Source organism: Mesocricetus auratus, unplaced genomic scaffold (genome assembly GCF_017639785.1).
Source record: "Mesocricetus auratus isolate SY011 unplaced genomic scaffold, BCM_Maur_2.0 Super-Scaffold_100027, whole genome shotgun sequence".
Taxonomy (NCBI): Eukaryota; Metazoa; Chordata; class Mammalia; order Rodentia; family Cricetidae; genus Mesocricetus; species Mesocricetus auratus.
Genome location: NW_024429208.1, coordinates 3,356,419 through 3,383,968, shown reverse-complemented (window position 1 = coordinate 3,383,968; position 27,550 = coordinate 3,356,419). Strand labels below are relative to the sequence as shown.

Below are 27,550 nucleotides of genomic sequence, written 5' to 3'. Positions count from 1 at the left end.
ACAAACTCCAGGCACCTCATGATGCCCCAGTACAACAGACTGTGTCTCCTCAAACTGTAACCAAACAGACCTGTAGGAGGCTTCTTGCCAGGTATCTGGTCACAGCAAAAGGACCACACCATTTCAGACTGGGTATGAGCCAGGAGTGCCACACACTGGAGGTGGAGGGTCAGGAGTCCAAGGCCATCACTGGCTTGCCAGACAGTGAGGTGGAGACCAGCCAGGACTCCAGGGGCTGTCTCAGACAAACAAACAAGCAAACAAACAGACACAGGTTGGATAGTTTCCCCAGTGTATACAGGTCACAGTCACGTGCCACGTAAACGCTTCAGCCAACACAGGCTCTCACCCCACAAGCCATTACGGTTTGCAAAGCACTCTGCAATGCTCTTACAACAGCAAGCTCACCAAAGAACACATTTCCTTTGGCGTGTCCTCACCGAAGTGATGCAGCCTGGCATAGGGAAGAAGGCACATTGCAGCGCGACCGTGACCAACACTCCTGGAAACTCCGGGGGAAAGCAGCGCCTGTCGTACGGCAGGTGGAGAGCCCAGGACGGCTCAGTGGGCAAAGGTGCTGGCAACCTGAGGCTGGCTCTAGAACTACACAGCAGGAGAGAGCTGACTCTGCATGCTGTCCTGAGCTCCTCGTGAAACGGGCTGAGTACCCCGACTTTCCTACCACATTGGGGCGGGGGACTTGGAGGTGCTGAAGCGTCATTCTGACTCAAGCTCAGAGCAGAGGCTGCAACTTTTCTGGACGTGGCTCTTGTAACCACAAGGTGTGTGATACCACGATGTTCAGCTACACCCTGGCCCAGATATCACCCTAACTGCTCTTGAGGGTGTGGCTAACACCTACAGTCAGCTGGTTGTACATACAGATCACCCCAAGAAGGGGGTAATCTTCCTCTACTTAGACAAAGACCTTAAGAGCAAAGTGATTTCCTGGAGAAGGGAGATTCTGCTTCAAGTTGACATAAGCATCCTGCCTGCCCGGCCTGCACACTGCAGGAGTGCCCTTGTCACAGCTTCTAGGCAATTCCTCGAGGCTCTGAGGACAGGAAGACATATACCCACTGGCTCTCTTCCTCCACAGTAACTTAACTAATGTAACTGGTATTATCAGATACCAGTGGCTCTAGACTTTACTTTCACTACAGATATGGTAATGTTTCTTGGTGGTTTTAACCTAAAATATAAGGCAAAAGAGTGCTTATATGGAAAATTACACTGCAAAGCTGTTTGACTCACAGGTGTCTCTTACATGCCTGTGCTATCAAATTAAAGCATACAGATGTGTGGTCACAGCATACAGATGTGTGGTCAAGGTGTTCTAGCTGGAGTGTAGGTATGAACCTCAGTTTGACTGAGATTTACTTATTTTGTGGACCGTAGGTCAAACTCGACCTTTGTACTTGCTAGGCCAGCATCCACCACTAAATTACGTGCCCAGTCCTCTCCTGGGTTTATTTTCAGTCCCGTGCCTCAAAAGCAAGAATCAGCTGGGTCTGATGCTCAGTTGTGAGGGACGTAATTCCAAGTGTGAGATTTTGGAGTCAATTCCTTACACCAAACAACAAAACCACCCAGAATGAGCTTGTGTGGTCATGTGCCGTACGATCCCAACCCTAAGCACGTAGAGAGAAAAGGACAAGCAAGGAGGCCTCTGTACAGACCACGTTCAAGACCACTCTGGTGCAAAGCCTACATCTCTCGGTAACAGACCACGTTCAAGACCACTCTGGTGCAAAGCCTACATCTCTCGGTAACAGACCACGTTCAAGACCACTCTGGTGCAAAGCCTACATCTCTCGGTAACAGACCACGTTCAAGACCACTCTGGTGCAAAGCCTACATCTCTCGGTAACAGACCACGTTCAAGACCACTCTGGTGCAAAGCCTACATCTCTCGGTAACAGACCACGTTCAAGACCACTCTGGTGCAAAGCCTACATCTCTCGGTAACAGGTTGTCACCTTAAGGTCTGTGCCCAGGGACTCTTGTCCCATGAGCTCCGAGAGGCCTTGTTCTTCCAAAGGCTGGCCTCCTTAGTCCCGCCCTTCCACTCCAGGAGTCACTTCCCATTCTTCTACAAACTCACTCTAGTAAGGTCATCCGGAGCCAACTTCCTATGCTCACAACCCAAGGAATACAGCCACCTACCTAATGGATGCCAAGTGGGTGGGCAGGACCATAGTCGATCCCAGGCATTCACTGCCTTCTTTCCAACGCATACCCTCCTCACCATAAGACATCTGAGAGCTTGAAAATCCAAGCTAGAATTCACCTGCTTAGCCACAAAACCCTTTTTCCCCGTTTTTTAAATTGTGTGTTTGTGTATGCACACATGCAGTATGGTGCACACACGACTATGGTGCACACACATGCACTATGGTGCACACACATGACTATGGTGCACACACATGCACTATGGTGCACACACATGACTATGGTGCACACACATGCAGTATGGTGCACACACATGACTATGGTGCACACACATGACTATGGTGCACACACATGCAGTATGGTGCACACACATGACTATGGTGCACACACATGCACTATGGTGCACACACATGACTATGGTACACACACATGACTATGGTGCACACACATGACTATGGTGCACACACTTGACTATGGTGCACACACATGACTATGGTGCACACACATGACTATGGTGCACACACATGACTATGGTGCACACACTTGACTATGGTGCACACACATGACTATGGTACACACACATGCAGCATGGTGCACACACATGACTATGGTGCACACTTGACTATGGTGCACACACATGATTATGGTGCACACACATGACTATGGTGCACACACATGCAGTATGGTGCACACACATGACTATGGTGCACACACTTGACTATGGTGCACACACATGACTATGGTGCACACACATGACTATGGTGCACACACATGACTATGGTGCACACACTTGACTATGGTGCACACACTTGACTATGGTGCACACACATGACTATGGTGTATACTCATGACTATGGTACACACACATGACTATGGTGTATACTCATGACTATGGTACACACACATGACTATGGTGCACACACATGCACTATGGTGCACACACATGACTATGGTGCACACACATGACTATGGTGCACACACTTGACTATGGTGCACACACATGACTATGGTGCACACACATGCACTATGGTGCACACACATGCTATGGCACAGGTGTGAGGACTTGAAGACACTGATTTTCTCCTTCACCATGTGGGTTAAGGGAAGCAAACTCAGGTTATCAGGCTTCTCGGCAGGTACCCACTGAACCCTGTCAGCCGGACACCTGGCTTTCTCCCTGTGGATGCTGGGGTGAACTCAGGTCTTCATGTTTGGGCAGCGAGTGCCCTTATTCACTGAGACACATTCCCAGTGAGGGGAAACCAGGGGCGAGCACACTGCTCTAAGTATTTGTAGAATAAACCAGAGTACCACCAGACACTACGCATAATATAAAATGTCAAAAAATAATTTAACGTTATGTGATCCAAACCCTTTCAAACAGTGGCATAAGCCAGGCATGGCGGTAAGTACGTGTAGTCCTAGTATTCACAGGCTGGGGAAGGAGGATGGAGAGTCTGAGGCCGTCTGCACTAGACAGTAAGATGAGGGCTCAAACAAACCGAGACTGAGAACCAAGCAGTAGCAGCCTGGACGCTGAAACATCACATGACTCACCTGAGGTTGCTCAGCGGCGGGGCGGCCAGTCCAGCACTCTGAATGTATCTGTGGAAGCACCCCATGCTTCCGTCCATGTCACCGCTGCAAAGGAACACACGAGTCGCCGGAGGCCCCACTCTCACAGGTCTCGTGTAAATGACTCAGTCCAGTCTACTGCCAGCTTTGATTTCAGGGAAGAGTTTATTAAGTAATGAAATAAGTAACTTTAAATCTCCTCCCCTCCATCCTATCATCTACCCTCCACCTCTACAAAGGAGCTGCTTCTACCCCGTGTGGGCGGGATGGAAAAGGAGGCAGGATGGCCCCACTGTACAGTTATTCTGCAGAATCCGCCATGTGCCGTCTCGACCCTGAGTCCTCCTGATCAGGGCAGGTTGTTCCGAGAGCCATGGCGCTGCCCTGAGAGCGTTTTAGGTCAGCTGCCCTCTCCTGAGGTCACTGGTCACATCTGTCACTGGGATCATAAGCAAGTTGTCAGTGGTAGTCCACGGCACACAAGAGCAAAGGCTGTTGAGGGAATGTCCTCTTAGGGTTTGGGAATTACATATGAAATGCTCGATATGTTAAAGTGCTCAAGAACTTTTTTAAAAAGACCAGGTCTCACCGCAGCCCTGACTGGCCTGAAACTTGTTATCCTGGATAACTAAGCTACCCAGGTTGGTCTGGAGCTCACAGACATCCGCCTACCTCTGCCTCCCAAGTGTTGGGATTAAATGTGTGAGCAACCACACTTGTTGCATGCTCAAACATTTTTTTTTTTGATTTTTCGAGTAGGGTTTCTCTGTGGCTTTGGAGGCTGTCCTGGAACTCACTCTGTAGACCAGGCTGGCCTCGAACTCACAGAGATCCACCTGCCTCTGCCTCCTGAGTGCTGGGATTGAAGGCGTGCGCCACCACCACTGCCTGGCTCAAGTACATTTTTGAAAGGACATTTTGGAAGGTGTGTACTGGTGAGAAGGCAAAGTATAATCTAAAAAGCTTCTAGAAAGACACAGCAAAAACGATGTGCAGAAACAAGACACCGCTGTGAGTGTGGGAGAGTTCGGTCTGGCAATTGCTTGATCTCTGAATCACACGCGCTCCTGGTGGGAGACCAGCCAGCTCCTTTACCTCTTGGTGAGGGGGAAGCAAAAGTTCCTAGGTCATTTTGTTCCAACTCTTCTCTCAATGACCTCACCTGAAGCCAATGGTCTCCTCCCTGGCTACCAACACAAAGAGGACCAGTTAGGCTAAGCGCTCAAAAGTGTGAACTGAGAACCCTGAACTTCCCAGCACAGCAGGGTGAGTGAGGCCCACAGCCGAGAGGAGGGGCTCATAACATATGTGGTCTCTCGGGAGACTGCACGCTCCGGGACTGAGGTGGTCAAGGGTGAGAGTCCACAGCAGCGGCAGCTGTGTCTTATCCTAGAAGCCAGCACAGGGCGTCCCCAGTCACTTGTAAGTCCAGTGGGCAGTGGCCCAGCCCTGGCCCTTGCACAAGTCCCGGTGGCGAAGGTAAAAGGCGTGAACACGGAACCGACGGCCGCAGTGGGGGCACGCGTGCAGAGCTCTGGCGTGGGTCTTCATGTGCTCCGTCAGATGGTGCTTCAGCTTGAAGCGTTTGTTACAGACACCGCACCCGAAAGGGCGGAGGCTGAAGGTCAGCATGATGTGCCGGTCTCGCTTGGGCTTCACTGCAAACCGTTTCCCACACAGGCAGCCGAAGCATTTCCCGTCGGCAGGGGGCGTCCCTCCCAGCTTCACAGGCCCGTGCACAGCCTGCCCGGATCCTCCAGGGCCCCCACCCCCCGACAGGATCTCGTTCCCGTGAAGGTCCACGGGCTTCCAGGACGGATCTCCTGGCCCAGATGTCTCCCCTCCTCCCGAGGACAGCAAGTATCTCAGTTCCCCATTTCCCTCAGAGTCCCCTTCAGAAAGTGCTCTGGTCTTCTCCTTTGTTCCTCCAGACCCAGGCCTACTTCCCGAAGTCTCCTCCTTAGACTCAGGGGGTTCCTGACTGACATATAAGCCTTGGGACGCTCGCACAGGAGGGGCAGGGGGCTCCAGGGCTGAACTCTCGTCCTCGGGAGGCTGGCTGGGAAGCGCAGATGTAGGCTGGGGCTGGGTGACACAAGCTTGGGAAAAGCCCCCGGGCAGTCTCTGAGGCTGAGGCGTCTGCAAGACTGGGGCTGCCAACCCCTGCTCGTCCTCCTCCTCCTTCACCTGGATCTGTAACACCCCTTCGACTTCGCCCCCCTCCCCTCCAACGGGGGCCTCAGCAGGCGCAGAGCTCTCTGCGGGAGCAGAGGACGGCGCTGGGTTCTGGAAAGGCGAGGACCGGATGCACCAGCCCCCGGGCGACGTCGTGGAAAGAACTGTGTGGTAGGAGGCTCCCCCACCAGCCGAAATCCCACCGCCTGATGTCTCTAGTTCTCGAAGGATCTCTGAGCACTGATTTACCACCTGCCACATCTGCAGGCCACTGGCTACCAGGAGATGGGCAGGGAGAGCATCCAGGGGCAGGCGCAGGCGGCCCGAGTAAATGAGCTGAAGCAGTCCCTCGAAGGCATCGGCCTCGATGACACTCGGCAGAGTGAGTCGGGGCGCATCGCCCAAAAGCAGCTTGTCGTGGAAGTAAGGCGAGGCAGCCGCCAACACGGCTTTGTGGGCCCTAAGTTCCCTGCCCTGAACCAGCAGGGACACATCGCAGAACTTGCCCTCCAGCCTGTGGCGGTTCAGGGACTCCAGCAGCGAGGAGCTATGGTGAGGGAACTCAATGTGGATGGTCCGAGGGGCTGGGTTGCACCTCGGAGAAGGGGGTGTGGGAGGCAGAGTCGAAGCATCCATGGCCACCTCGGGAAGAGAGATCCCGGGGAGTCGGGGTCAGAAGGGACAGACTCTATGCGGAACGAAGGCTGCGGAGGAAAGAGACCGGGGTCACCCAGGTCCGGGAGAGGAGGCCCCCCCACCGACACCTGCCGAGCCCCCGGTGACGGTTCCTGCGCATTAGTTCCGCCCACCCAGAAAACCGACAAAACACCGACCAGGGTGTTTACTTGCAGGCCCTGCGGGAGCCGGGAGGGGAGGGGGGACTGCGCCCCACCTCGCCGGCTCGGGCCGCCCTCCGCTGCCGTCCGCCCCGCCTCACCGTGCTCACACGGGCCGGCTCCGCCAGCTCCCGCCACGCGCCTTCCCGCCGGCACGCCCCCGCCGCACGCGAGACCGCCTCGCAGCTCCTCGGCCTCCACGGCGCCTGGTCGGCCGGAAGCGACCGCCGCTCCGCCGGACGCCGCGGCTGCCAGGCGCGCGGGGCGGGGCCGGGCCTGCAGCCAATGGAAGGACGGCAGCCTACAAGCCCCCTTCTTATTGGCTGTGCGGGCAGAGGGGCGGGGCTGGGAGCCGGCGGGCTGCCCGAGCGCCGCCGAGCCTCGTCCGGGCAGCGGCGGAGATCCAGGACCGGGCCGCGGAGCCGCGGGTCGCCGTGAGGGGCTCGGCGGGCTCGGCAGCGCGGTGTGGATCTTCCTCCCGCCGCGCGAGGCAGGTGCTGCTGTCCTCAGCGTGCACGCGGGACCGGAAGTCATACCCTCGCTGAGGACCGCGACTCTGCTGCATCCCGCTGAGGGGCGTCCTCTCGATGGAACCTGTATCCGGAGAGGTTTGCGGAGACGGACGGTCCGCCCGGGCCCATTCGCAGCCTCGGCGCCTTCGGGGTTGGGTGCTGCGGCGGGTGGAGAGCGGGAGTGGGCGTTTGGCCGGGAAGACGCCGCGGCTTATATTATTCTCATTCATGGCGGCGTAAGTACTGCTTGCAGGCTGACAGCTTTCTCCCGAGTAGTTCCTGTCACTCCTTCAGGTGATTCCAGGGACTCCAGACTAAAAAAGTCAGCCCAGTGCCGGGCGTTGGTGGCGCACGCCTTTAATCCCAGCACTCGGGAGGCAGAGGCAGGAGGATCTCTGTGAGTTCGAGGCCAGCCTGGTCTACCGAGCAAGTTCCAGGACAGCCTCCAAAACAATACAGAGAAACCCTGTCTCGAAAAACCAAACCTAAATAAATAAAAGTCAGCCCAGCGATAAAAGAACAATCTCGGTTTATTAAACATGAGTTTTGTTTCACCACACACTCCAGAAAAAAAGGAAATGGGAGGGGGGGGGGGGCGACGGGGCTGGGAGTGGAGCGGTAAGGAGAACGAGTAAACAAACAAAAGTGAGTAAGAAGAGCGACTCCCTACTCTTAAGGTGGTGGGTGGGGAGAGAAGTGGGGGCGGGGTTAGGGAGCCAGGAAGCTCTGTACAGAGGGGTCGCCTCCCAGCCCCCACCCCGGTTATGTACAGTACAAACCCCAGATAATTACAACAGCCAAAGAGGAGGAAGGAGGTACGAGGGTAGGGCCTGAAGTGGGGTAAGCGGGGGAGAGGGCGCGGGATAAAATTTCACATATTTACAACATTTATAGAAGTATAAATTTGGCCCCGGCTGGGTGGATGTGTGGAGGGATGCGGTTGAAGGAGAGCTGTCCATACAAAAGGTCATCGAGTCTGGAGTCTGGGAGGAATTCTCAATACCAAACGCAAGAAGGGGTGAGGAGACGAGGCTGGGTAGGGGCAGCAGTCAGAGAAGAGGGGGTACCCAGGAGGGAATGCTCCCCTTCCATGGACTACCCACCCCAAACCCCATCCATCCTACCTCCCCTATCCCGCCAGAGAGCTATGTACAGAGAAACACCGAAAAATCGTGGAGCTGGCGGGAGGGAGGGAGGCTGGGTGAGGGGGGAGGGAAGCCCAGCCCTGCCCTACCTCCCCCAGGGGACAGAGTCATGGAAGGGGGCCTCCAAACACCTATCCTCCAACACAGGTCCCCCCACCCTGGGGGAGAGAGACATGGCTTTTCCTAGAGTAAGTTTCCCCCCTCCCCACGGGAGTAGAGACAGAGAAGGGGCAGGGGCTGGCTGTGCGGCAGGGTAGGGCAGACCAGCTGTCTGTCCTGTACAGCCCACTACACATGGCCTCCCAGACCCCAACCCCATCCAAACCTCAGTCCCACCCCACCCAACACACTGGGGGAGGGGGGGGCGTGAGCCCCCTCACCCCGCTCTGGGACCAGCCGAGAGCAGATCAGGTGTGGGAAGAAGGGGAGGCAACTCCCATTCCCCCCTTGCCGCCCCCTCCCTGCCCCGGTGGCCCCCTCCACCCCATCTGGGTTCTGGGTGGGGAGAGTAAATGCTGGAGTGGAAAGAGGAGAAGGAGTTTGTGCGTGCCGAGCGCCCCCAGACTCTGCTCCTGAGAAATCAAGGGGTAATAGGGCCCCCTCACCCGGGGTCCCCTCCCCGTAACAAGGGGGACAGGGGAGGCCAAAATGGGATGGTGGAGGGGAGTTAAGATTGTCAGCTCTGGTTACTGCTAAAAAATCACCCTGAAGTTGAAAGTTTGGAGGTGCCGCACCCCCAGTGTGGGGGTGAGAGTCTGTCCCCCAGTGCTCAGGGGAACTATGAGGCAGAGGGTGGGGATAGCACCCCGGAGTGAAGGGGCTGTGGGGTAGGTGGCGTCCGGGGGGGCGAAAGAGGGCAGCTAAGGGTCCCACTCTCCCCCCCCCCGGAAATGGTGCGGTGGAGGTGGCAGATGGGCGCCTCAAGGAGGCGGTAAGGGAGGCAATCCCGCTGTCCCTCGGTGGGTGACGTCCAGTCCTGGTGGTTGGTGATGTTCCGGGGTGGGGTGCACAAGGAAGGAGGTCTGTGATGCTGGGTGGGCTAGTGGTCTGCGGTGTTTCGGAACTCGCCGTTCTCTGTGATCTGCAGCCGGGGTGGGGGCGGGGGGGCTGGGGGGGCCAGGCCGTTCCAAGGTGGGGCCAGCGTCACACGCGGGTTTGTTGGACCCAAGGGGGGAAGCTGCCTCTCCTGCAAGACACCAAAGAGGAGAGCGCGGACTTATTGAGACGCTTCGCGGGGGCAAGGATGCCAGCCCCAAGCCGTGCTCGCCCCCGCAGCCAGCCCACCCCACCCCACCCCACCGCCACGCCTACCCCGCTCCTGTTTCTCCTGTGTTGTCCCTCACCTCCAGGGGTTCTGGGGGATCAGCGAGAGAACTCACACCAGAAAACCAGCTCAAAAGCAACTAGCTCTCACCTTCCCTCTGACAGAACTCCCACTTCCGGAACTGTGTACCTGCCCCCAGCCCCTCTCCATGGAGCCCCCTCCCAGCACCCTCCACCCCAGGCAAACTTGGCGCTGAGGAACCAGGGGGAGGCAGTACAGGAGAACCTCATTAATCCGAACCCCTACAGATCTGGAAGTTTTGTTCATAATTTGAACAGAACCAGGGCTTGAGTTTTCCATTATCTGTGAAGAAAGGGTGTGCTAAGAAACCCGTGGGAATGTGTCTGCACCCGCAAGCTAAGCTCCCTGAGGGCCTCTGGAAGCCTAGTTTAGAGTTCTACTTACTGTGTTTTGAAGACAGGCATTTCACTAACTAGACACTGTCATTCGGTTTTGTCAGTTACTCAGAGTGGACCTCTCAAATGTAGCATCCCACATTAGAGAGGTGCAACTGTACTGGAATCAGGAAGGGGATCCAGGAAGTGATGTGGAGGGACTTCTTGTAGGAAGGTTCCTGTCTTGCTGGGTGGGAGTGACTGAAAGGTTTGGACGGGTGGTTCTCAACCTTCCTAACACTGCGACCCTTTAACACAATTCCTCATGTTGTGATGGCCCACAACTGTAAAACTATTCCCATTGCTACTTCCTAACAATTTTGCTACCGTTGTGAATCATAAGTATCTGATATGTGGCCCCTTGCACAGGGGTCACTACCCACAGGTTGAGAACCACTGGTTTGCAGACACTGTGCCCATTCCTCCCCCGCCCCCACTTCCTTTTCAGCATCTCCCTCCCCAGGCTTCCGGCTTGAGCAGCAGACCCTGTGCCACTCCTGAACCTACTTTCTGAACCTTCTATGGCTCTGGAACCAACTTCCTAGTTCCCACCCTCAGCCCAACCTTCTGTGCCTCTGCAGGGAGAGAAGACCACCTGAGTCCCCACATTTCTCGACACTTACGTGGCTTACTTAGTAGCCCAAAACTACTTTTTATTTTTACTAGCTGGGCTGCAGTAGGACCAACGCCTACAAATGGTTTGGAACAAATATACAAACTACTGTCTGGCTGTCTGGGCCACAAGACTAGGTAGGGCAGCATGTAGCTACCTGTATCTGACCCTGTCTCCAAAGGACACAAAGGTTTCCAAGGTCAGCTTCCCCTCCATACCAGAACCAAAGACTCACCTGTTACAAGGCAACCCAAAATATAGCCTTAGTCAAAGCTGCCCTCTTGGCTCTCTGGGTATCTCCCAGCCAGTCGGGGGGACGGGAGGTTATACGTAGTAGGATCCCTAAGTACTTGCAGCGAGAGAACAGGGGAAGGAGCCCTCAGATCGCCTCCACTCTGCTTGTCTGCTCATGACGACATATGGACATGCCCCCTACGCCCTCATGGACCCAAATTTAGAAACTGGGTAAATTAGGGTGCCGTTATTCATTTTACAAAAGAATTCACTGCTGGAGTCCTTTAAATGGCGAAGTTCCCTGGTGTCTTTCTGCATTTGTTTACAGATCACTAACTACTCTGACAGAGAGGCAGGGCGGGCAGAGTTAAAATTACAGTGTGAGGAGCCACTGCCCACCACAGATCAGCCCCATAGACGTGAGTCTCGGGATTATATGTCCCAAAGGCTACTGGAGCCCATAGATGTGTGTCTCGGGATTAGGTGTCCCAAAGGCTACTGGAGCCCATAGATGTGTGTCTCGGGATTAGGTGTCCCAAAGGCTACTGGGTGGCAGGGGAGGGTAAATGCGTGGCATTAGCAACACAGGAGCTTGAGCTCTGTCTGATAAGAGAGGTTCTTTAACACGCTGTTCTAGTGTCCCTGCCTGGGACTAGAGATGGCTACTGAGCCCGTGAATACAGTCTGGGAAGGAGCTGTTTCTCCTCACTTCTAAGCCACAGGCCACATGGAAAGGTCCAGCCTGACATCTGTCCAAGACCCCCGCCTGTCATAGGCCGCCCACTGTTCACTTGTCAGCACATCTCAAGAGCATCTTTCCAGAGTCCCTTAGCATTACCCTGAATTAACTGCCCACTTCCAACGTCCACCCAGTAGTAACTAAGGAAGCCTCAGACCTCTCCTGCCTCACAAGTGCAGGGCAGAAAGGCCAAAGGGGGAGAGAGCAGGGGGTAAGAACTGGGAAAGGAAGAGGGGAACCCACCTACCTGCTGGAGTCAGCACAGTCCCCTAGCCCGGCCCCTGCCCAATACCCCTCCACCCTATTACACCCACACCGACATCCCCAGGACGCTCTGGTGAAATGGGGGGTGACAGACAGACACTGGATAGGCAGAGGAAAGGGAGGTGGTGTCGGGGTGGCTGGCCGGGCCAGCTTGGAGAGAGCCGGGAAACTGTAAATGTGCTTGGTCTTTGTAAGGGCCCAGTTTGGCACTGCTAAGGCGTCACAGGGTGTGGCTGTCCGCAGGTGTGCTCTGGCTGTACCTGGGGCAGGGGCCTGTCTGTGCAGGAGGTGTCAGGGGGTGTGCTGGGCAGCAGTGAGGGGAGAGGCTGCCGAGAGCTGGAAGGGGTGGGCTTCACCACCAACCTGCAGTGGTCCGGAGTCACCTCCCCCAGTGTCCTCCGCCCGTGGTCAAAGCGGAACCAGGAGAATTACCTGATGAGGAGCTGCAGGGGGAGAGAGTGGGGTCATGGGGTCAGGAGGCTTGGTGGCTGGGGCAGGGCGTCCTGGTGGTCAGAGCAGAGGGAGGAGGAGTATGAGGAGGGAAGAGCAGGGGCCTGGCAGCTGGCCCGTGAGGAGAGAGGGTGGTGACGGAGCTAGACAGTAGGTTCAGCGAACACCAGAGCTCAAAGGCAAGCTGAATTTGAACTATGGGAAGGGAGAGGCCTTAGGCTCTGAAGAGTCAGGGACAAGAAGCTTTGTAGGGCCAACCAGAGTCACAAGGGGGAGTCAAGAGAACCTTGAGTCTCTAGGGGACCCAGAGCTAAAGAAGCACCAGCTCTGATTATCTATGCTCCGTCCTGTTCAGGAGAAACGTCAGCCTTCCTGGCTCGGGAAGAGCTGAGCAGCAGACAGGACTGGGCCTAGCGAGAGGTTCAAGTTCAAGGGCCCTGGGGACGGAGCGCAGAGGCTGAGGCTCTCGTGGAAGGTCCTGAGATGCAGGCGGGAGGCGGGAGGCGGGACAGGAAGGCACAGGAGCCACAGAGGCAGACAACGGGATGCAGATGGGTCACTGCAGGCTGCAAAAGGGAAGCAGCCGGTAGACAAACAGGACCATGGGAGACAGATGGTGGCGGGGCCAGGGTGGCCGGCGCGGTGACAGCACACACAGACAGTGGGATGGATGGGGATGGGACACGGAGAAGATAAATGACATTGTAATTTCCACCTGAGCGTCGAGCAGCCTCTTCTTGGGTTCAGGCAGCGGCTCAGCCATGGCGGGGTGGTCCCGACGCAGCTCCTCCTCCACCAGCATCAGCCTGAAGGGACGGGCTTCAGTGGGGTTAGTGGCGGGCACGGGCTCGGAGCCCACCTGTCGTACTCTTGACCTGGGTGGGGACCCTTGCAGCTCTGGAAAAGCCTTGCATTTTCCCTCCTTGCAGAACTGCTCTTGATGCAATAGATGTTTTGTCACCCAGGGGTCCTGCTTCCCCCTTCCTCCCAGGGGTCCTCATGCCTGTCATGCCTTCTGAGGGACTTTTAAAGACTTGTTTGCACTTATTCATTTTTTCCTGGGGGGGCAGCCTCACTGTGTAGCTAAGGCTGACCTTAGAGATCTGCCTGCTTCTGCCTCACCAGTGATAGAATTAAAGGCATCTGCCACCACACGCAGCTTACTGTTATTGTTGCTATTGTTATTATTATTATTATATTTTTTTGGTTTTACAAGACAGGGTTTTTCTGTGTATCCCTGGCTATCCTGGAACTTACTGTAGACCAGGCTGGTCTCGAACTCACAGAGATCTACCTTCTGTGTTGGGATTAAAGGCGTGCGCCACCACTGCCCAACCTATTTCTATTATTTTTAACTATATGCACCTGTGTGTGGGTGTGTGCGTAAGAATGCAGGTGCCTGGAGCTGGCGTTATAGGCAGTTATGAGCCACCTGATGTGGGTGCTAGGAATTGAACTCAGATCCTCTGGAAGAGCTGTATTTCCTCTTAACCAATTGAGTCATTTCTCCAACCCATAAAAGTTACTTTAACTTCTTCTATTTTTTTTTTTCAGACATAGTCTCACACTGTAGCCAAGCAAGCCTAGAGCACACTGTGTAGCCGAGGTTATACTTCTGCCTCTGCCTCTATGTAGCCCTGGCTGTCCTAGACCTCTCTGTGTAGACCAGGTTGATCTCACACTCATGAGATCTATCTGAGAACAGGGATTAAAAGTGTGCACAACTATGCCCAGGTAGATTTCTGTCTCAAAGGCCCCTGTCACCCAGGTACCCCCCAGGCTCTGTGTGGCAGTTGATCTGACCCTGTGCCCCAGGCCATCGTAATTAAACTCTGCTCCTCAGTGTCCTATCTCCTAAGATATCAGCCCGAGCAGTGGCTTCAAATGTCTTGAGTGGAGAAACTATTTTCTTCCAATTAGATCTCACTCAGAAACAGCGTTCTCGGCAGATGAGAGCAGGGCTGGCTGTGCTGGCCCTTGTTGAGGCAGTTGCTTGGGAGCAGTGACAAGCTAAAAGCCCATTTCTCATGGAACCCCTTCCCAGGGCTGGAGAAGGAACTCTGCCCAGGGACGAGGGAGGTTAGGGACTCCCGTGACTAGGGAGCGCTGCTTAGCTTTGTGGTGAGCTCACAAGCGGGATTAAGAGAAACTGACAGGGAGGCTAGGCCTACGCTGAGTCCAGACACTGACGGCAGACAGTAGCTGGTGTACTCCCTGGGGCTTCACAAGCTGGTGTGTAAGCAGTGCTGGGGCTTGGTAACGGGTCCCCTCTCCCTCCCTCCAGCCTCAGCCCTTCCGACCCCTCCCCGGGCCGCCCCTCACCTGCCAATGATGCTCTTGATCTGGGAGTCCTTCTCGGCCTGCTGCTGCCTCAGGCGCTTCTCGCTCTGCTCCAGGCGGGCCTGGTACTGCATCAGGATCTTGCTGGTCTGCTCTTCCTGAGACAGCAGCCTCCGCTCATATTCCTCCAGCTTCCGGTTGGACATGTGTAGCCTCTCCTTCAGTGAGTGAATCTCCTCCTCGTACTCCTTCACCTGCCCGCCGGGCACAACATGACCCCGCACTGTGAGGGGCGCCCTGCCCTGGCTTCACCCGCCTGTTCCCATCCCCGCCTGTTCCGTCACGGCGTGACACAAGGGGCACCCAGTGCTTTCTCTGCCTGTTGAACACACTTGATCTGCTCTTAAGCCCTGATGTGATACCGAGGCTTCCTCAAGACGGAGCAAGGTCAGAGTCCCACATCTTAGAAGTGTGCACCCCTCACACATGCACGGGGAATATAGAGCCCCCTAGGGCACCCAGGCAGGACTGCTAGACACTCCTTGAGAAGCATTATCTCGACACTGAGGACAAAGGGACCGTAGTTCCCAACCAGGCTTGAGCACACGATGGGGGATGACACTGGGTGAGGGAGAGACAGCTGCTGTCTCACATGTGACTCCTTCCTTAGGCCTATCCTACAGACAGGAGATCAAGGGGACCCCAGACTGAGAACATGACTATTAATATGAGTCTGGGATTCCAGGGTCAGAAGAGCTCAGATCAGTCATTTCATTTCCCTGTTGGTTGATTTAATTACATGTGACAATGTAATTCTTTTATGTTTTACTTTTTCTCAGTGCTAGGGATCAAGCCAGAAGCCTTACAACTGAGCTCTACCCCCAGCTTCCACAGAGCTCTTTGAAAGCTGAATAACTCTTAAGATTTTAGTTCTTGAATTGCAACAATATACACAGGTCATATAGGTGGCCACCAGCCACGGGCAGTATATGCTCCCAGCTTATTTTCACTCCTGAGAGCTCTGGTGTCTAGCGCTAGGCTGGAGCCTTCTTCAACAAGGATTCCTCATCTGAAGCATGGACAAGACGTGCAGTCTGAGGAGCTTTGACCATCCTGTGAAGGTCCATACCTAAGCATTCTAGACAGACAGGAGGGGAATCCACGGCTTACGATCGCCTTGGGCATGAATGCTTTACTCTCTAGTAAAACTTGCTGATACTCAGGGCCTCATACATTCTAGGCAAACGTTCTACCACAAACTATAGCCCATAGCTTTCTTTTTACTTTTTATTTTGAAACGGGGTATCATTAAGTTGCCCAGGCTGGCCTTGAACTTGGTATTTCCTGCTTTAGCCTTGTGAAACAGTTCACAGGCCTGTGCTACAAAGTCTAGTTTGGGTAGTGTTCTTCGCACATGCCCTAACCCTGAAGCCATTCTCTTTCTTATAGCCTAAGTAGAACAGTTCTCTCCGATCTACAGAACTCACAAAGAGAGCCGGGTCAGGTCTAAACAGACTGATGCATACGGCCTTAACTAACTCACAGAGAGAGCCGGGTCAGGTCTAAACAGACTGATGCATACGGCCTTAACTAACTCACAGAGAGAGCCGGGTCAGGTCTAAACAGACTGATGCATACGGCCCTAACAGACTGGAAAAGAGGTCTGTCTATCTCCTTTTACCCAGCTATCTGAGCGCGGGCGTTTTCCCGGAAGGACTCAGGGCCTTCCCCGTCAGGAAAGAGGAGGAAGAGCACAGAGGGCGAGGCCAGCGTACCCTGTCCAGCCGGCTCTCGTCCATCGACTTTGAGTACTCCTTGAGCTTATACTCTTCCCGCTCGATGTGCGCGCTCTCGATGTCAGCTGACAGGTGGGGCATATTGGAGACCCAGGCGACCGTTCGCTCTGAGGCGGGCATCGTGGGGTTCAGCGTGGACGGAGTCTGCGAGTGCTAAGACGGCAAGGTGGGCAGGCAGCAGAGATGGGAGAGGGAGGGCATGTTCAGAGGGAGGGGACAGAGATGGAGCCAGCCTGTCCCCTGCCTGAGCCCTCCTCCCCTCTGAGCACTAGGGAAGCGACTGCTCTGAGTGCTGGCCGTAGGGGTCTCAACTACTCATCTAGACATCCTCGGTACCTGAGCAGCTCGGGGGCCCTCTTCTTATGTTTGTGAGGGTTTTTTTGTTTGGTTTTTGGTTTTTCGAGACAGGGTTTCTCTGTGTAGTTTTTGGAGCCTGTCCTGGAACTCTGTAGACCAGGCTGGTTTTGAAGATCCGCCTGCCTCTGCCTCCCTGGGGTTAAGGGCGGGAGCCACCACCACCTGACCAAGTTTTTGTTTGTTTAGAGACAGAGTATCACTACCTAGTCCTGACTGGCCTCAAACTTGCAATCATCTTGCCTCCTGGATGCTGAGAATACAGGCCAAATACTACATATTTGTTTAATGAACAACAGAGTTGAGAAGATTGCAACACTGGGCTACACTGTTCCAACCCCCACTTCTTGCCCCCATTTCCTCCCCCCCCCCACTCCTCACCCGCCCTACCTCCCCCTACCCTCACCTACCTGCTTGGTGATGGAGGGCTTGAGCCCCCCACCCCCTCCGCCACCGCTGCCCCCGCTGCCCCCAATGCTGCCCTCTTTGCTGAGGCTCTGTTGCCGTGGACGGGCAGGACCGTAACTCGGCTCCGGGGACTGCAGCAGGTTCCCGCTGGACGGCCGGGGTTTCTGAGCAGCACTCACTGTCAGCTGTTGAGACTTGCCCCTCTGCAAGGGAGGCGGCTGACCCCCACCACCCCCGCCACTGCCCCCACCACTGCCCCCACCCCCAGGCCCTGAGGGAGCTGGCCTCTGGGGACCGATGGTGATCTGGGGAGGGGATAGCATGTGCTGAAGGTTGTCCTGAAGTGAGAGCTGCCGACGGGTGAAATCAGTACCAGAGGGTCCAAACTCATCACTGTAGCTGTGGCTGTGAAGGATGGAGGCAGCGGGGGGCTTAGGGACCCCTGAGGAGAGGTCCTCGCTCTTGCTATAGCCATGGAATGGGGCAAAGGTGTCCCCTGGGGGCTCTCCACCTCGATGGTGGTGATGGTGGTGGTGGTGGTGGTGGGAGGAAGGTGGACCGTGACCACTGCCCCCTCCGTGGCCCCCTGGGGGCCCCGGCCCATCAGCAGCCATATGGAAGAGAGGGTTCTGGAAGGAAAGGGGAATGCGCAGTTGCTGGGCAGGGACACCGTCCGTGGTGACACCCATCTGGCTGAGGCGCATGCCAGCTGCTGCGATGGAAGAGCCGCTCCCTTGGGAGAGGCGCCCAGCAGGGGCCGGCCGCAGCCCCAAGGCTGCCGTCAGCGAGGCCTGGCTTGAGTGCAGCAGGTCCCCGACAGCTGCCAGGTTGGAAACACTGCTACTGTTGAGGCGGCCCCCAGGCCCGTCGCCTTGAAGGTCCAGCATGGACACACTCTTGTTGACACTCAGCATCTTCTGCTCCGGCTCTGTGATGTCCGAGCTGCTTGTGCAGTACGCCGGGGGAGGACCTGGCCAGCGGTGGCCGGCTCACATAGAACAGGTCTTTACCCCCACCCGGCGGTGGGGGGGGTGGCTTTTCCTTGGTTGGGGAGGGGAGGCGAGCCATGTCCATAGAGCTGTTGGAAGGGAAGAGGACACAGCAGAAGTCAGGCCAGGGCGACTGGCGCCTCAGCCTGTGGCCCGGCTCAAAGCGGGACCTGGGGAAGGGCTGGGGGCTGGTGGTGGCCCTAAAGAGGCAGGCAGGGGGGGCGGGAGGGGACGGGAAGGACAAGGCCTGGGAAGGGGGTGGGGCAGCGAGAGAGGCGTCTGGGCAGGTGGGGAGATGAGGCGCACTGAGGAGGAGAGGAAGGAGCTGAGGCGGCCAAGGCCAGTGCAGCAGCCCAGGAGGGGGAGGACAGAGCCCTCACCTGTTGAGGCCTCGAGCCATGAAGGACTGAAGGTCGATGGAGCTGGAGAGAGATGCAAAGGGGCACAGACAGGAGGAGGAGAGGTGTGGAGACGGCGGGAGGAAGGTGGGACGGTGGTGTCACAGATGAAGACATGGGTGAGGGATGGCAGAGTCGTCACAAGAGGAAGGACGGGAGCTGAGGCCCAGCCCGCCCCATCCAACTGGATGCCATGCTGCAGGGCCAGGCAGCCCTGCCTGCTTCTCTGAATGCTGGGTCGCGGGGAGCTCATGGGTGAGGTGGGAGGTTGGGGATGGGGGGGTGTTAGGTCACTTAGAGACTCCTGAGAATTTGATTCCACAGACTGAACCGCAGGCGAGCATGGGCCGGCAGAGGGCGAGCATGGGCCAGCAGAGGGGCAAACTACAGCTGCAGCCCCTTTTGGCTTCGACTAAGCGGGGAGCAGGGGCCTCAGCGTGTCTGGGCTCTGCCTTTCCCTCTCTGGCTCTGATGAGCTCTCAGCCTCCCGCGGCCTGCAGCCTTACCACTGTCCCTAAGAACTTGCAGGTTTCTTCCCTTCTGAGGCCTAGAGAGATGCAGCTAGCGCCCAGCAAGAAACACCAGGACTGCCCAGGCTCCCAGAGTGCAGCGGGGGGCAGGGTGCTCACCTATTGAGGTCCCGCATCATGTAGCCCTGCATCTCGGCTGATGGCCCTCGCAGCACCACGGGCTGAGGCCGAGTCCGTTCACTCTGGCGGCTCGGCTGCCTTTGGATGTTAGGGTTCCTCAGGGCTGTGCTGATGTCATTGAGGAGCCGGGGCAGTGGGCCCAGCTTCAGGAGGGCGTCCTGGAAGGACAAGGTTGTCACCTGGTGAACAAGTGCCCAGTGCTGAGAGGGCCTCGGGGGGCACAGGCGGAGGCTGGGTGAGGCGCACTGGAGGCAGTGGTGACGCTTCCGGAACAGGACGTGAGGAAAGCTCTGAGCAGAGGTAAGTGCCTGGGGACAGGACAGAGGGACGTCCGCTAACCTTGCTGAGCTGGGGCAGCACCTCCCAGAGCAGGGCGTGAAGGGTGGAGAGCTCGCGGCCCAAGTCTATATAGCCCTCAAAACTGCTGCTGTTGGTCAGTGTGTCCAGGTTGGATATCTCGTACAAGAACTGCTGCATGGAGCCCCACTCCAGCTCCAGAAACTCATTCATGAAGCCTAGGAAGTCCTCCTTTGAGGTAAACCTGCTCAGGGGACAGAGGATGCTCTGGTGACTCGGAGGACCCTTCCAGCAGCCCACAGCTCCTTCCCACCCTCCCCGAAGCTTCCCTCACTTGGAAAAGTTGGCCAGGTTCTGGATGACCTTGGCGATGAGGGTGAGGGTTCGTGAGGTCTGCTCATCTGGGTACTCCTGCATGAGCCCGAATAGACTGGGCGACATAATGGCCGGGCAGAGGAAGCGCAGGAAGAGCGAGGCGCTGATCAGCCTGTCGGCAATGTCCTCCCGGCCCCGCTCTGCGCAGCGCAACCGCCAAGATGCAAACACCTCCTTCAGCTCCCTCGGGAACACGCTGGGGGGAAGGGGCGGGCAGACAGAGAGAGAGAGAGAGAAAGAGAGACCGGGACTGAGCCCCAGAGACCCTCAGCTTCCAGGGAACATGCTGAGGGGGTGGTAGGAGGCGAGGGTGTGGAGACAGGTGAGAGAGACCGGGGGACCGGGAGGGAGGGACTGCAGGAGAAAGACAGGAGGCGGCTGAGGAAGAGGCCATGGCAGAGAGGGAACAGAGTCTGGAGAGAGAGATGGAGAGGGAGGGAGGGTGAGGAGAGAGAGACACGTGGGAGAGAGACGGAGGGGTGTGTGAGAGAGACAAGGAGAGAAGAAAAGCAGACACCGGGGAAGAGACAGAGATGGGAGAGAGATGGAGGGTCACTTGAGGTACAGGGAGCTCGGACCCCCCAACTCTTCTGGATTGCAGGGAAATGGGAATGGAGGTGCCCCAGGCATGATCCCAGCCCCTGGAATGGCTCAGTTCACTCTTCCCCGCCTCCCAGCGCCACTTCAATGTCCCACTGACACCTTAAACTTGACTAGTGTAAAACTGAGCTCACTATCGCCCCCACACTGCCAGCTGGCTCCTCCTCTGACTTCCCTGGTTCTGTCAATGAGGCTATGGGTCTCCCGAGCGAGCGCTAATCCCATGACCTCTTGAGTCATCCTGACTCCCCACACAAGCCCTCAGACAACCCCTGCTGGTCCTCCCTGCAGGGGACCCTAAGCAGTCCCTTTCCAGGCTTTCTGACTCCACCTTGATTGGAGATCTGCTTTTCACTGACCCATTAACCGTAGGCACCAGCGGTCAACCCCTTTCTTTCCCTCCGCGTACGGCTCACTTGACCCCGGGGCCAGTCTCATCATGCTCCCTCCTGGTACCCACAGGACACCGCAGAGCATTCTGATGACTGCAGACTCCTGAATCCAAGGCTTCCCATGTCCTCACTCTCCTCCCTAAGCACACCTCTTTCCTATTGCCCCCCCTCAGCCACACGCTTCTCTAACCCTCCTCCTGGAGTGTCACCTGCCTACTGTGTGCAAGTGCCAGCTTCGAAGCCCAGCCCCGGGCACCGCTCACTAACCTCACCACAGCTGCCTTGTCTGACTCCATGCCGCGCAAGGGACCTCCCTGAAACATCACGATGGCTCTGTGGCTCTCTGTACATCTATGTCCCTTACTCGCTTTGGCTGGAAGCCCTCTGAGGTCGGGGACCAGGCCTTGTTCACCCCTGTCTGCTCTACAGCACCCCAGAATGCTTTGCCCTCTGGGGATGGACAGATGGATGAACAGATGGACACACAGCTGCCCAGCCCCGCCCCCAGCGTCCCCGTCTCACCAATGGGAGTTGACCACCTTGCACAGGGCCAACTCACAGCACATCCGCAGGTTGGCCTGGTGCTCGGCCAGGCTGGACGCGGTGCACTTGATGGGGTCTACCTCACAGTTCTCCTCAGACTCGTACAGAGCACGGATGAACTCCCCTGGGAGAGGGGCACAACAGGGAGCGTCACACTTTCCAAGGGCAGGGGCAGGGGGCTCCCTGGGTTGGAGGAATGGCAGAATCAGATGGTTGGAGGCTGGGGTCCTGGGGTTCTGAGGACAGGTGGCTGTGGGGTCTGGGGTGACCAGGCTTAGGGGTTTAGGAACAGGGCCTGAAGGTGAGCCATACCAATGGCATCCTTGAGGTATTTCTGACCAATCAGTCTCATGTACTCTTCTATGGCTTTAGTGGCGAGCGTGTTCTCGCGGAATATGAGGTGTTCCCGTTCCATGAACCGGTCTACCTCTGACATGGCCATGTCTGAAAGGAAGTCCTGGGGCCCAGGAAAGTCCCACAGTCGGCCTCTGCAGAGCCCAGACGCGTGGGCCTCGTCTCTCTTCTCTGCCCCCAGACTAGGCCGGCTCTCAAGCCGTCTTTCCCTGGGGGCGCCAGTACTCACCTTGGCCTTGCCTGTACTCTGCAGTATGTGAACCAGAGCACTGGCAACCTCCTCCTTGCCCTTGACATTCAGGGCAGGCTCCAGCACGGCGCACAGCATCCGATAATGGTTGGTTACATACTCTGCAAACTCCTTGTACAGCTCCATGGGCAGGATGCTCATTGTCTGGTAACGGGCTTTCAGCCTCACGGCAGGACAGCCGCCTTTCCCTTTGCCCCCCGAGCCGCCCCCTGAGCCCCCTCCTCCTCCCGAGCCCATGCCCCCGGAGCCCCCGCTGCCCGTTGGCAAGGTCACAGGGTACCATTGCTCTGTAAAGTGGCGCCCGGCCAGGGTGGCCACCGGCACAGTCACCAGGCCAACGTAGCCTGCCTTGTCCTTCTTGCGCTTCTTGTCTGAGTCGCGGTACAGGTGCAGCCGCAGGGCCCGCACGGCCGGCAGGTTGTTGAACTCAAAGTGCTCGCCCCAGAAGACGGTGTCTCCCGAAGCCGAGCGGGGCTTGGAGGTGGTGCGTGCGTACAGCATGTCGTCCAGGCACAGCTCGCAGTAATACCGCTTCTTGGGGGGCAGCTCTCGCGCCTCTATGATCCATAGTTTCAGCACATTATCTACCCGGCGGCTATTGTCCTGGCGTGAGGAAGTGGTTAGGGCAGACAGAATGGGAAAGTCAGACACACCCGAAGAGACACAGCAGGCAGGTGGGCTGAAATAGAAGCTGCGAGGCAGGCACACTGGGATCCTATTTTGCCCTGTTCTTTGGTTTCTGAGACAGTCTCTCTGGATAGCCCAGGCTGGCCTCAGATAAGCATATGTACCTGAGTTCTTGTCTCTCTAGAAACGGAGCGTGACCTTATTGGGACACAGGGTCCTGGCGGACGTAACGCAATTAAGATGAGGGCATACTTGATAAATGTGATCTCTTAATCCAGTGACTGGTGACTGCAGCGACAGAACAGACATGGACCTGCTTATGCCTGGACGTTAGCCCTCTAGCTTCCTGAACTGTGGGAGGACAGTTTTAGCTGGCCCAGTTCATGGTGACTTTCCACAGCAGCCCTAAAGCTAACATAGAAGGGTAGCTCACACACAACAGAATTAATGTTGAGAAACGCTCGAGTAACAAGTCAAACATTACTTGGTAAAGGTTGTTGCTGCCAAGTCTAATCACATGAGTTTGAGCCCCAGGACCCACAACATAGTGGAAGGAGACAACCAGTTTCAGAAAATTGTACTACGGTCTCCACACGTGCATTGTAGTACCACACACACGCACACACACAAATAAGTATGTAATTTTTCATTTCAATAATTTTTTTGTTTTTGAAACAGGATCTCTCTCCAAAGCTCTGGCTGCCCTGGAACTCTGAAGACCAGACTGGCCTCAAACTCACAGAGATCCACCTGCTTCTGTGCTGGACTAAAGGCATGGGCCACAACACCCAGCAATAGTAAAGTAAAGCAGACCTCAAGGATGGGCATGACAAGTCCTGCAGAAACATCAGAAGTTGCAAAACTTGCACAGGTATAGGACCAGTGAGACCTGGCAGTTGCCCTGAGAAGGGCCAAGCTCCTGGCGAGGGAGGGTCATGGGGGACTGCGGCGTGTTGGAAGCAGAGCAGTTTGGAACCCGTGCGGCTCAGCTTGTGCCTGGCATTTTAAGCGGGGTTCCTTAATAAAGATGCTGGGAGACAAGAGCAAGAGGGCCAGGACTGTGAGCTTGCTACAGCCTGCAGTCAGAGGGCAGCTGACAGGGTGGCAGCTTTTGCTTGGGCAACAGAAGTTTTGGTCGGAGCACAAATGCACAGGGGCTCTGTCAAGGGGACCCTCGAGTTACTGAGTCCAAACATAATCGCACAGACTTTACAGAGAGAAGCAAAGTTCACAAACACTGTCATGGGGCTGGGTAGCCACCTCTAGGTATGGGTGAGACCTTCTATCTGCAGGGGAACCAGCCTGGAGGAAGAGCCCTGCGGGCTCTCTGGGTCTAGGGCTTTCACGGTAGGGAAGTGAACATGGAGTAAGTGAGGTAGCATTACAGGAAGGAAGGGAGATAAACAGAATAGTGAGAACCGCCCCGGCTGTGCAGTCCAGGCCCCTCCTCCTAAACCCATCCTTTAGCCTACTGGGCCCAGGCTCCCGTCTCCACCCCGCCCCAGTACCTTGTTGGGCTTTACAGCCCGCTGTAGATTCTCAATCCATTTGTCCCTTTCGGCTGCAGATCGACAGGCAAAACACTTTGTCCCGGATGATGTTGTTACCTGGAGAGATTACGGATTTGAGACAGGGGTTCCAGAGACAGGCACTTCCTGGAGACTGGAGACCCGCCACATGTCTTCCTTCCCGGTCCCTGGTCTGTTTCCTTGACATCCCTGGATGTGGCACTGATTCAAGGCCCCTCTGCCCCAGCCTCCGCCATCCCTGCCCTTTGTCCTCCCCAGGCCATGCGAGTCACACCTCAAAGCAGAACTCTTGGCCCAGGATGGAGCTGTGCACCGGCTTAATGATGGAGTCTTCATCTAGGTTGAGCTCCAAGGCCTCAGCAGCACTGCTGGGACTCAGCAAAGACTCATGGGAGTGTGACTCCTTAAAGCTCTGCATCAGCCGGGCCCTGGGGGGCAGGAGGGAGGTGCAGAGAGAGATCAGGGGAGGAAGGAAGGGAGAGGAAAGGAAGGGAGAGGAAAGGTATCTCCTCACCCAGGACTCGGCCCCACCAGATGGGCAGCCCTGGAAAGACGGCCTCCGGCCTTCACACACGCTCAGAAGGAAGCCCAGACTCCCCAGGAAGGACGTGGGAAGTACAGAGGCAACCCTCAGACACTCTTCACCTCAACCACACGAGGGGCTGGGATAACTAAACATCAGAATTGCCGGGCTTAATGGCACAGATCTCTAACCACAGCACTCAGGAGACAGAGGCAGGTAGATCCCTGTTACTTTGGAGGCCAGCCTGAATTACCTGGCAAGTTCAGGTTAGCCAGGGCTACATAGTGTGATCTTGTTTTTTAAAAAACAAAAAGCAAAAAACAACAAAAAACCAAAGCCAGGCATGGTGGCACACACCCTCAATCCCAGTACTCTGGAGGCAGAGGCAGGTGAATCTGAGTTTGAGGCCAGCCTGGTCTACAGAATGAGTTCTAGGACAGCCAGGGCTACACAGAGAGAAACCCTGTCTCTTAAAACAAAACAAACAAACAAAAAAGAAACAAACAAATCATGACGGAATGAAACAAACTAACAACAACAACAAAGGCAGAAAGAAAAAAAATGTCTTCGACATGTGTAAGTGACGCTGAAAACCAGAGACTCAATATATACAGAAAAAAAGGAAGCAAAGACTTGAGATCAGAGAAAATACAGTATTGTCTGGTTTGGACCTGACACACAGCTAGTGCCTAATAAAGATTCATAATTCAAACTATGAATGAAGTTTCCAGCACAACCGGGGGAAAGAGAGAAGAGCACAGGAAAATGATGTGGACAGAAGGAGCAGAGTAAAGGTCGAGACAGAGCAGAGCACCAAGCAGAGCGAGCCCCAGGAGGAGGCTCCCTCAGAGCACCGCGGGGGGGCGGGGGCGGGGGACGGACACACACGAGATCAACGGGACAGAGGGACCACAGTGGGGGACACAGGTAGCAAGTGGTGTGGAGATGTTAGGGGACGAGAGTAGAGAGCATGGGGAGACAGGAGGGAGAGCGCGGGTGTGGGAGCCTCCATGAAGTTATTTATAGCAGCCCCGTCATCACAGGCTCTGGCTGCCGTCAGCACCACGCTCCCCCGGGCCCCCCGCCCCCGCGGCCAGGAATACCATGCCCTCACCCCCCCCCGCCAGCCCTAAATCCAGCACTGGTTACTTGGAAGGGGGCAGGGAAAGGTGTGTTCACCTGATCCCAACCTTCCTGCCCGCCTAATCCCAGGGACAGCCAGACACAAGGGAAAAGCAGGACAGACTGTCTCCAGGGAGTGACTGAACTAAGGGGAAGCCAGGTCCCCTTCCTCATCCCTCGTGTCAGCCTTCCCCGGTCTGTCACCTGCACAGCAGAACAACTCCCTCCTGTTCTATTGCTTCCCTGCTGCAACTACTGGGGTCTCTGAGCCCTGTGCTCACCCATTTCCAACCTGCTGTCCTGAACCCCACCCTCCCCCACCTGCCACCTAGGTCCTGAACCCCACCCTCCCTCCCCTGCCACCTAGGTCGTGAACCCCACCCTCCCTCACCTGCCACCTAGGTCCTGAACCCCACCCTCCCTCCCCTGCCACCTAGGTCCTGAACCCCACCCTCCCTCACCTGCCACCTAGGTCCTGAACCCCACCCTCCCTCCCCTGCCACCTAGGTCCTGAACCCCACCCTCCCTCACCTGCCACCTAGGTCCTGAACCCCTTCTCACCACCCAGTAGGTTTTGCCACTGCTTTGTCCTCTCCTGCCCTGGGCAGGAGCCCACCCTCCCTCCTGCCCCAGCACCCCTCCTTGGCCTCTCCCTCCCCTCTCTCCTCTTCCCCGGCCTCTGCAGGTCCTCCCCATCCCCTCCTCATCCCTGTTCCCTGCAGCTTCGTCCAGCTCCTCTCTGAGGTCCCCCAGCCAACGCGAGCCGGCAGCCTTTGTTCTCGGGGAACCCCCATCCCACTCAGCACCCTGCATCCACCTCGCTTCAGGCCCTGTACCTACCGGTCATGGTCAGCGCTTCGGAACCGAGGCAGGATCTGGCGAAAGCTGCTGGTCCGGTCAAGTTTGGGTTGTGACTTTGTACGTTTGATAGAGCTCTTTAGCCTCCGGCTCAGGAAGCCTTGCTGGGGAGCAAGTGTGGAGAGGGGTGGTTGGGGCAGCACAGGGTCTGTCTAGATACCCCAGCAGGCAGAGAACCCCCGGAGAACATGGAGTGGGGGGATGGGAGCCCTGACACCAGTTTGTCGCCCTTGCTTCCCCGGGTGCGTGCGCAAACACACAAACACCCCAGCCTGGAAAAGGTGGGAGGGCTGGTCTAAGAAGTGGGGGGCAGAGCCAAGGAGGGGGGGCCGAGGAGGTGGGGATGCATGCACACTCCTCCTTGGTCTCCTTGTCAGCTCCCGGGGCTGCAGCTGGGGCTGGGAGGGACGGGGCCCAGCTGAGCCACATCTGGCCGGTACTTCCATTCACTCACTCACCGAAGGCCGGAAGGGCGCAGCGGGGGCGGCCTCCATGCTGTACTGCTTCCCCCCTGGGACACTCTTCCTCCTCGAGCGACCCAAGTGGTATTCTGGAGGGGGGGAAGGGCCCGGAGGAAGTTGGGGAAGGGGACGGGGGACTGTCAGCTCCCGCTTCCATCCTGGGCCAGTACGTTCGCCACCTCCCTCAGCCCCTCGGCTTCGGCCTCACCTACCCCCCGGAAAGCAGCAGGAAGAGCAGCGGCGGCGGACAGGCTGGCGGTGGGAGGGAGGGGGCAAGGAACCTGAGCCGGAGCCCCCTGATGGGGTCGGG

The 27,550-nt window shown here is 56.6% G+C and overlaps 2 protein-coding genes across 3 annotated transcripts in view; both read right to left on the bottom strand.

Annotated features, from left to right (window-relative positions):
• Nucleotides 1-3,893: 3,893 nt before the first annotated feature.
• On the bottom strand, nt 3,894-6,990 carry Zbtb9 (zinc finger and BTB domain containing 9). Of its 2 annotated transcripts, none has more exons than XM_005084863.4 (2): nt 6,860-6,990; nt 3,894-6,626 (listed from the first exon to the last, which is right to left on the bottom strand). In XM_005084863.4, exon 2 carries the CDS (start codon nt 6,556-6,558, stop codon nt 5,164-5,166), a length of 1,395 nt encoding a protein of 464 aa, XP_005084920.1. In that variant the 5' UTR covers nt 6,559-6,626; nt 6,860-6,990; the 3' UTR covers nt 3,894-5,163. The 2 variants fall into 2 exon arrangements, with proteins under 2 accessions (XP_005084920.1, XP_012979756.1); XM_013124302.3 differs by having other exon boundaries at nt 6,869-6,977.
• A 792-nt stretch (nt 6,991-7,782) lies between these two features.
• Syngap1 (synaptic Ras GTPase activating protein 1) overlaps nt 7,783-27,550 on the bottom strand; it is a 30,499-nt gene continuing 10,731 nt past the window's right edge. Inside the window, 17 exon segments of the mRNA XM_005084862.3 lie at nt 7,783-9,601; nt 13,150-13,240; nt 14,757-14,968; nt 16,490-16,663; nt 17,275-18,234; nt 18,236-18,350; nt 18,642-18,683; nt 19,289-19,467; nt 19,649-19,850; nt 19,941-20,177; nt 21,496-21,640; nt 21,829-21,973; nt 22,100-22,723; nt 24,256-24,354; nt 24,551-24,704; nt 26,762-26,883; nt 27,238-27,329. Coding sequence (XP_005084919.2) covers nt 9,455-9,601; nt 13,150-13,240; nt 14,757-14,968; nt 16,490-16,663; nt 17,275-18,234; nt 18,236-18,350; nt 18,642-18,683; nt 19,289-19,467; nt 19,649-19,850; nt 19,941-20,177; nt 21,496-21,640; nt 21,829-21,973; nt 22,100-22,723; nt 24,256-24,354; nt 24,551-24,704; nt 26,762-26,883; nt 27,238-27,329 — 3,740 coding nt within the window. The 3' untranslated portion in view covers nt 7,783-9,454.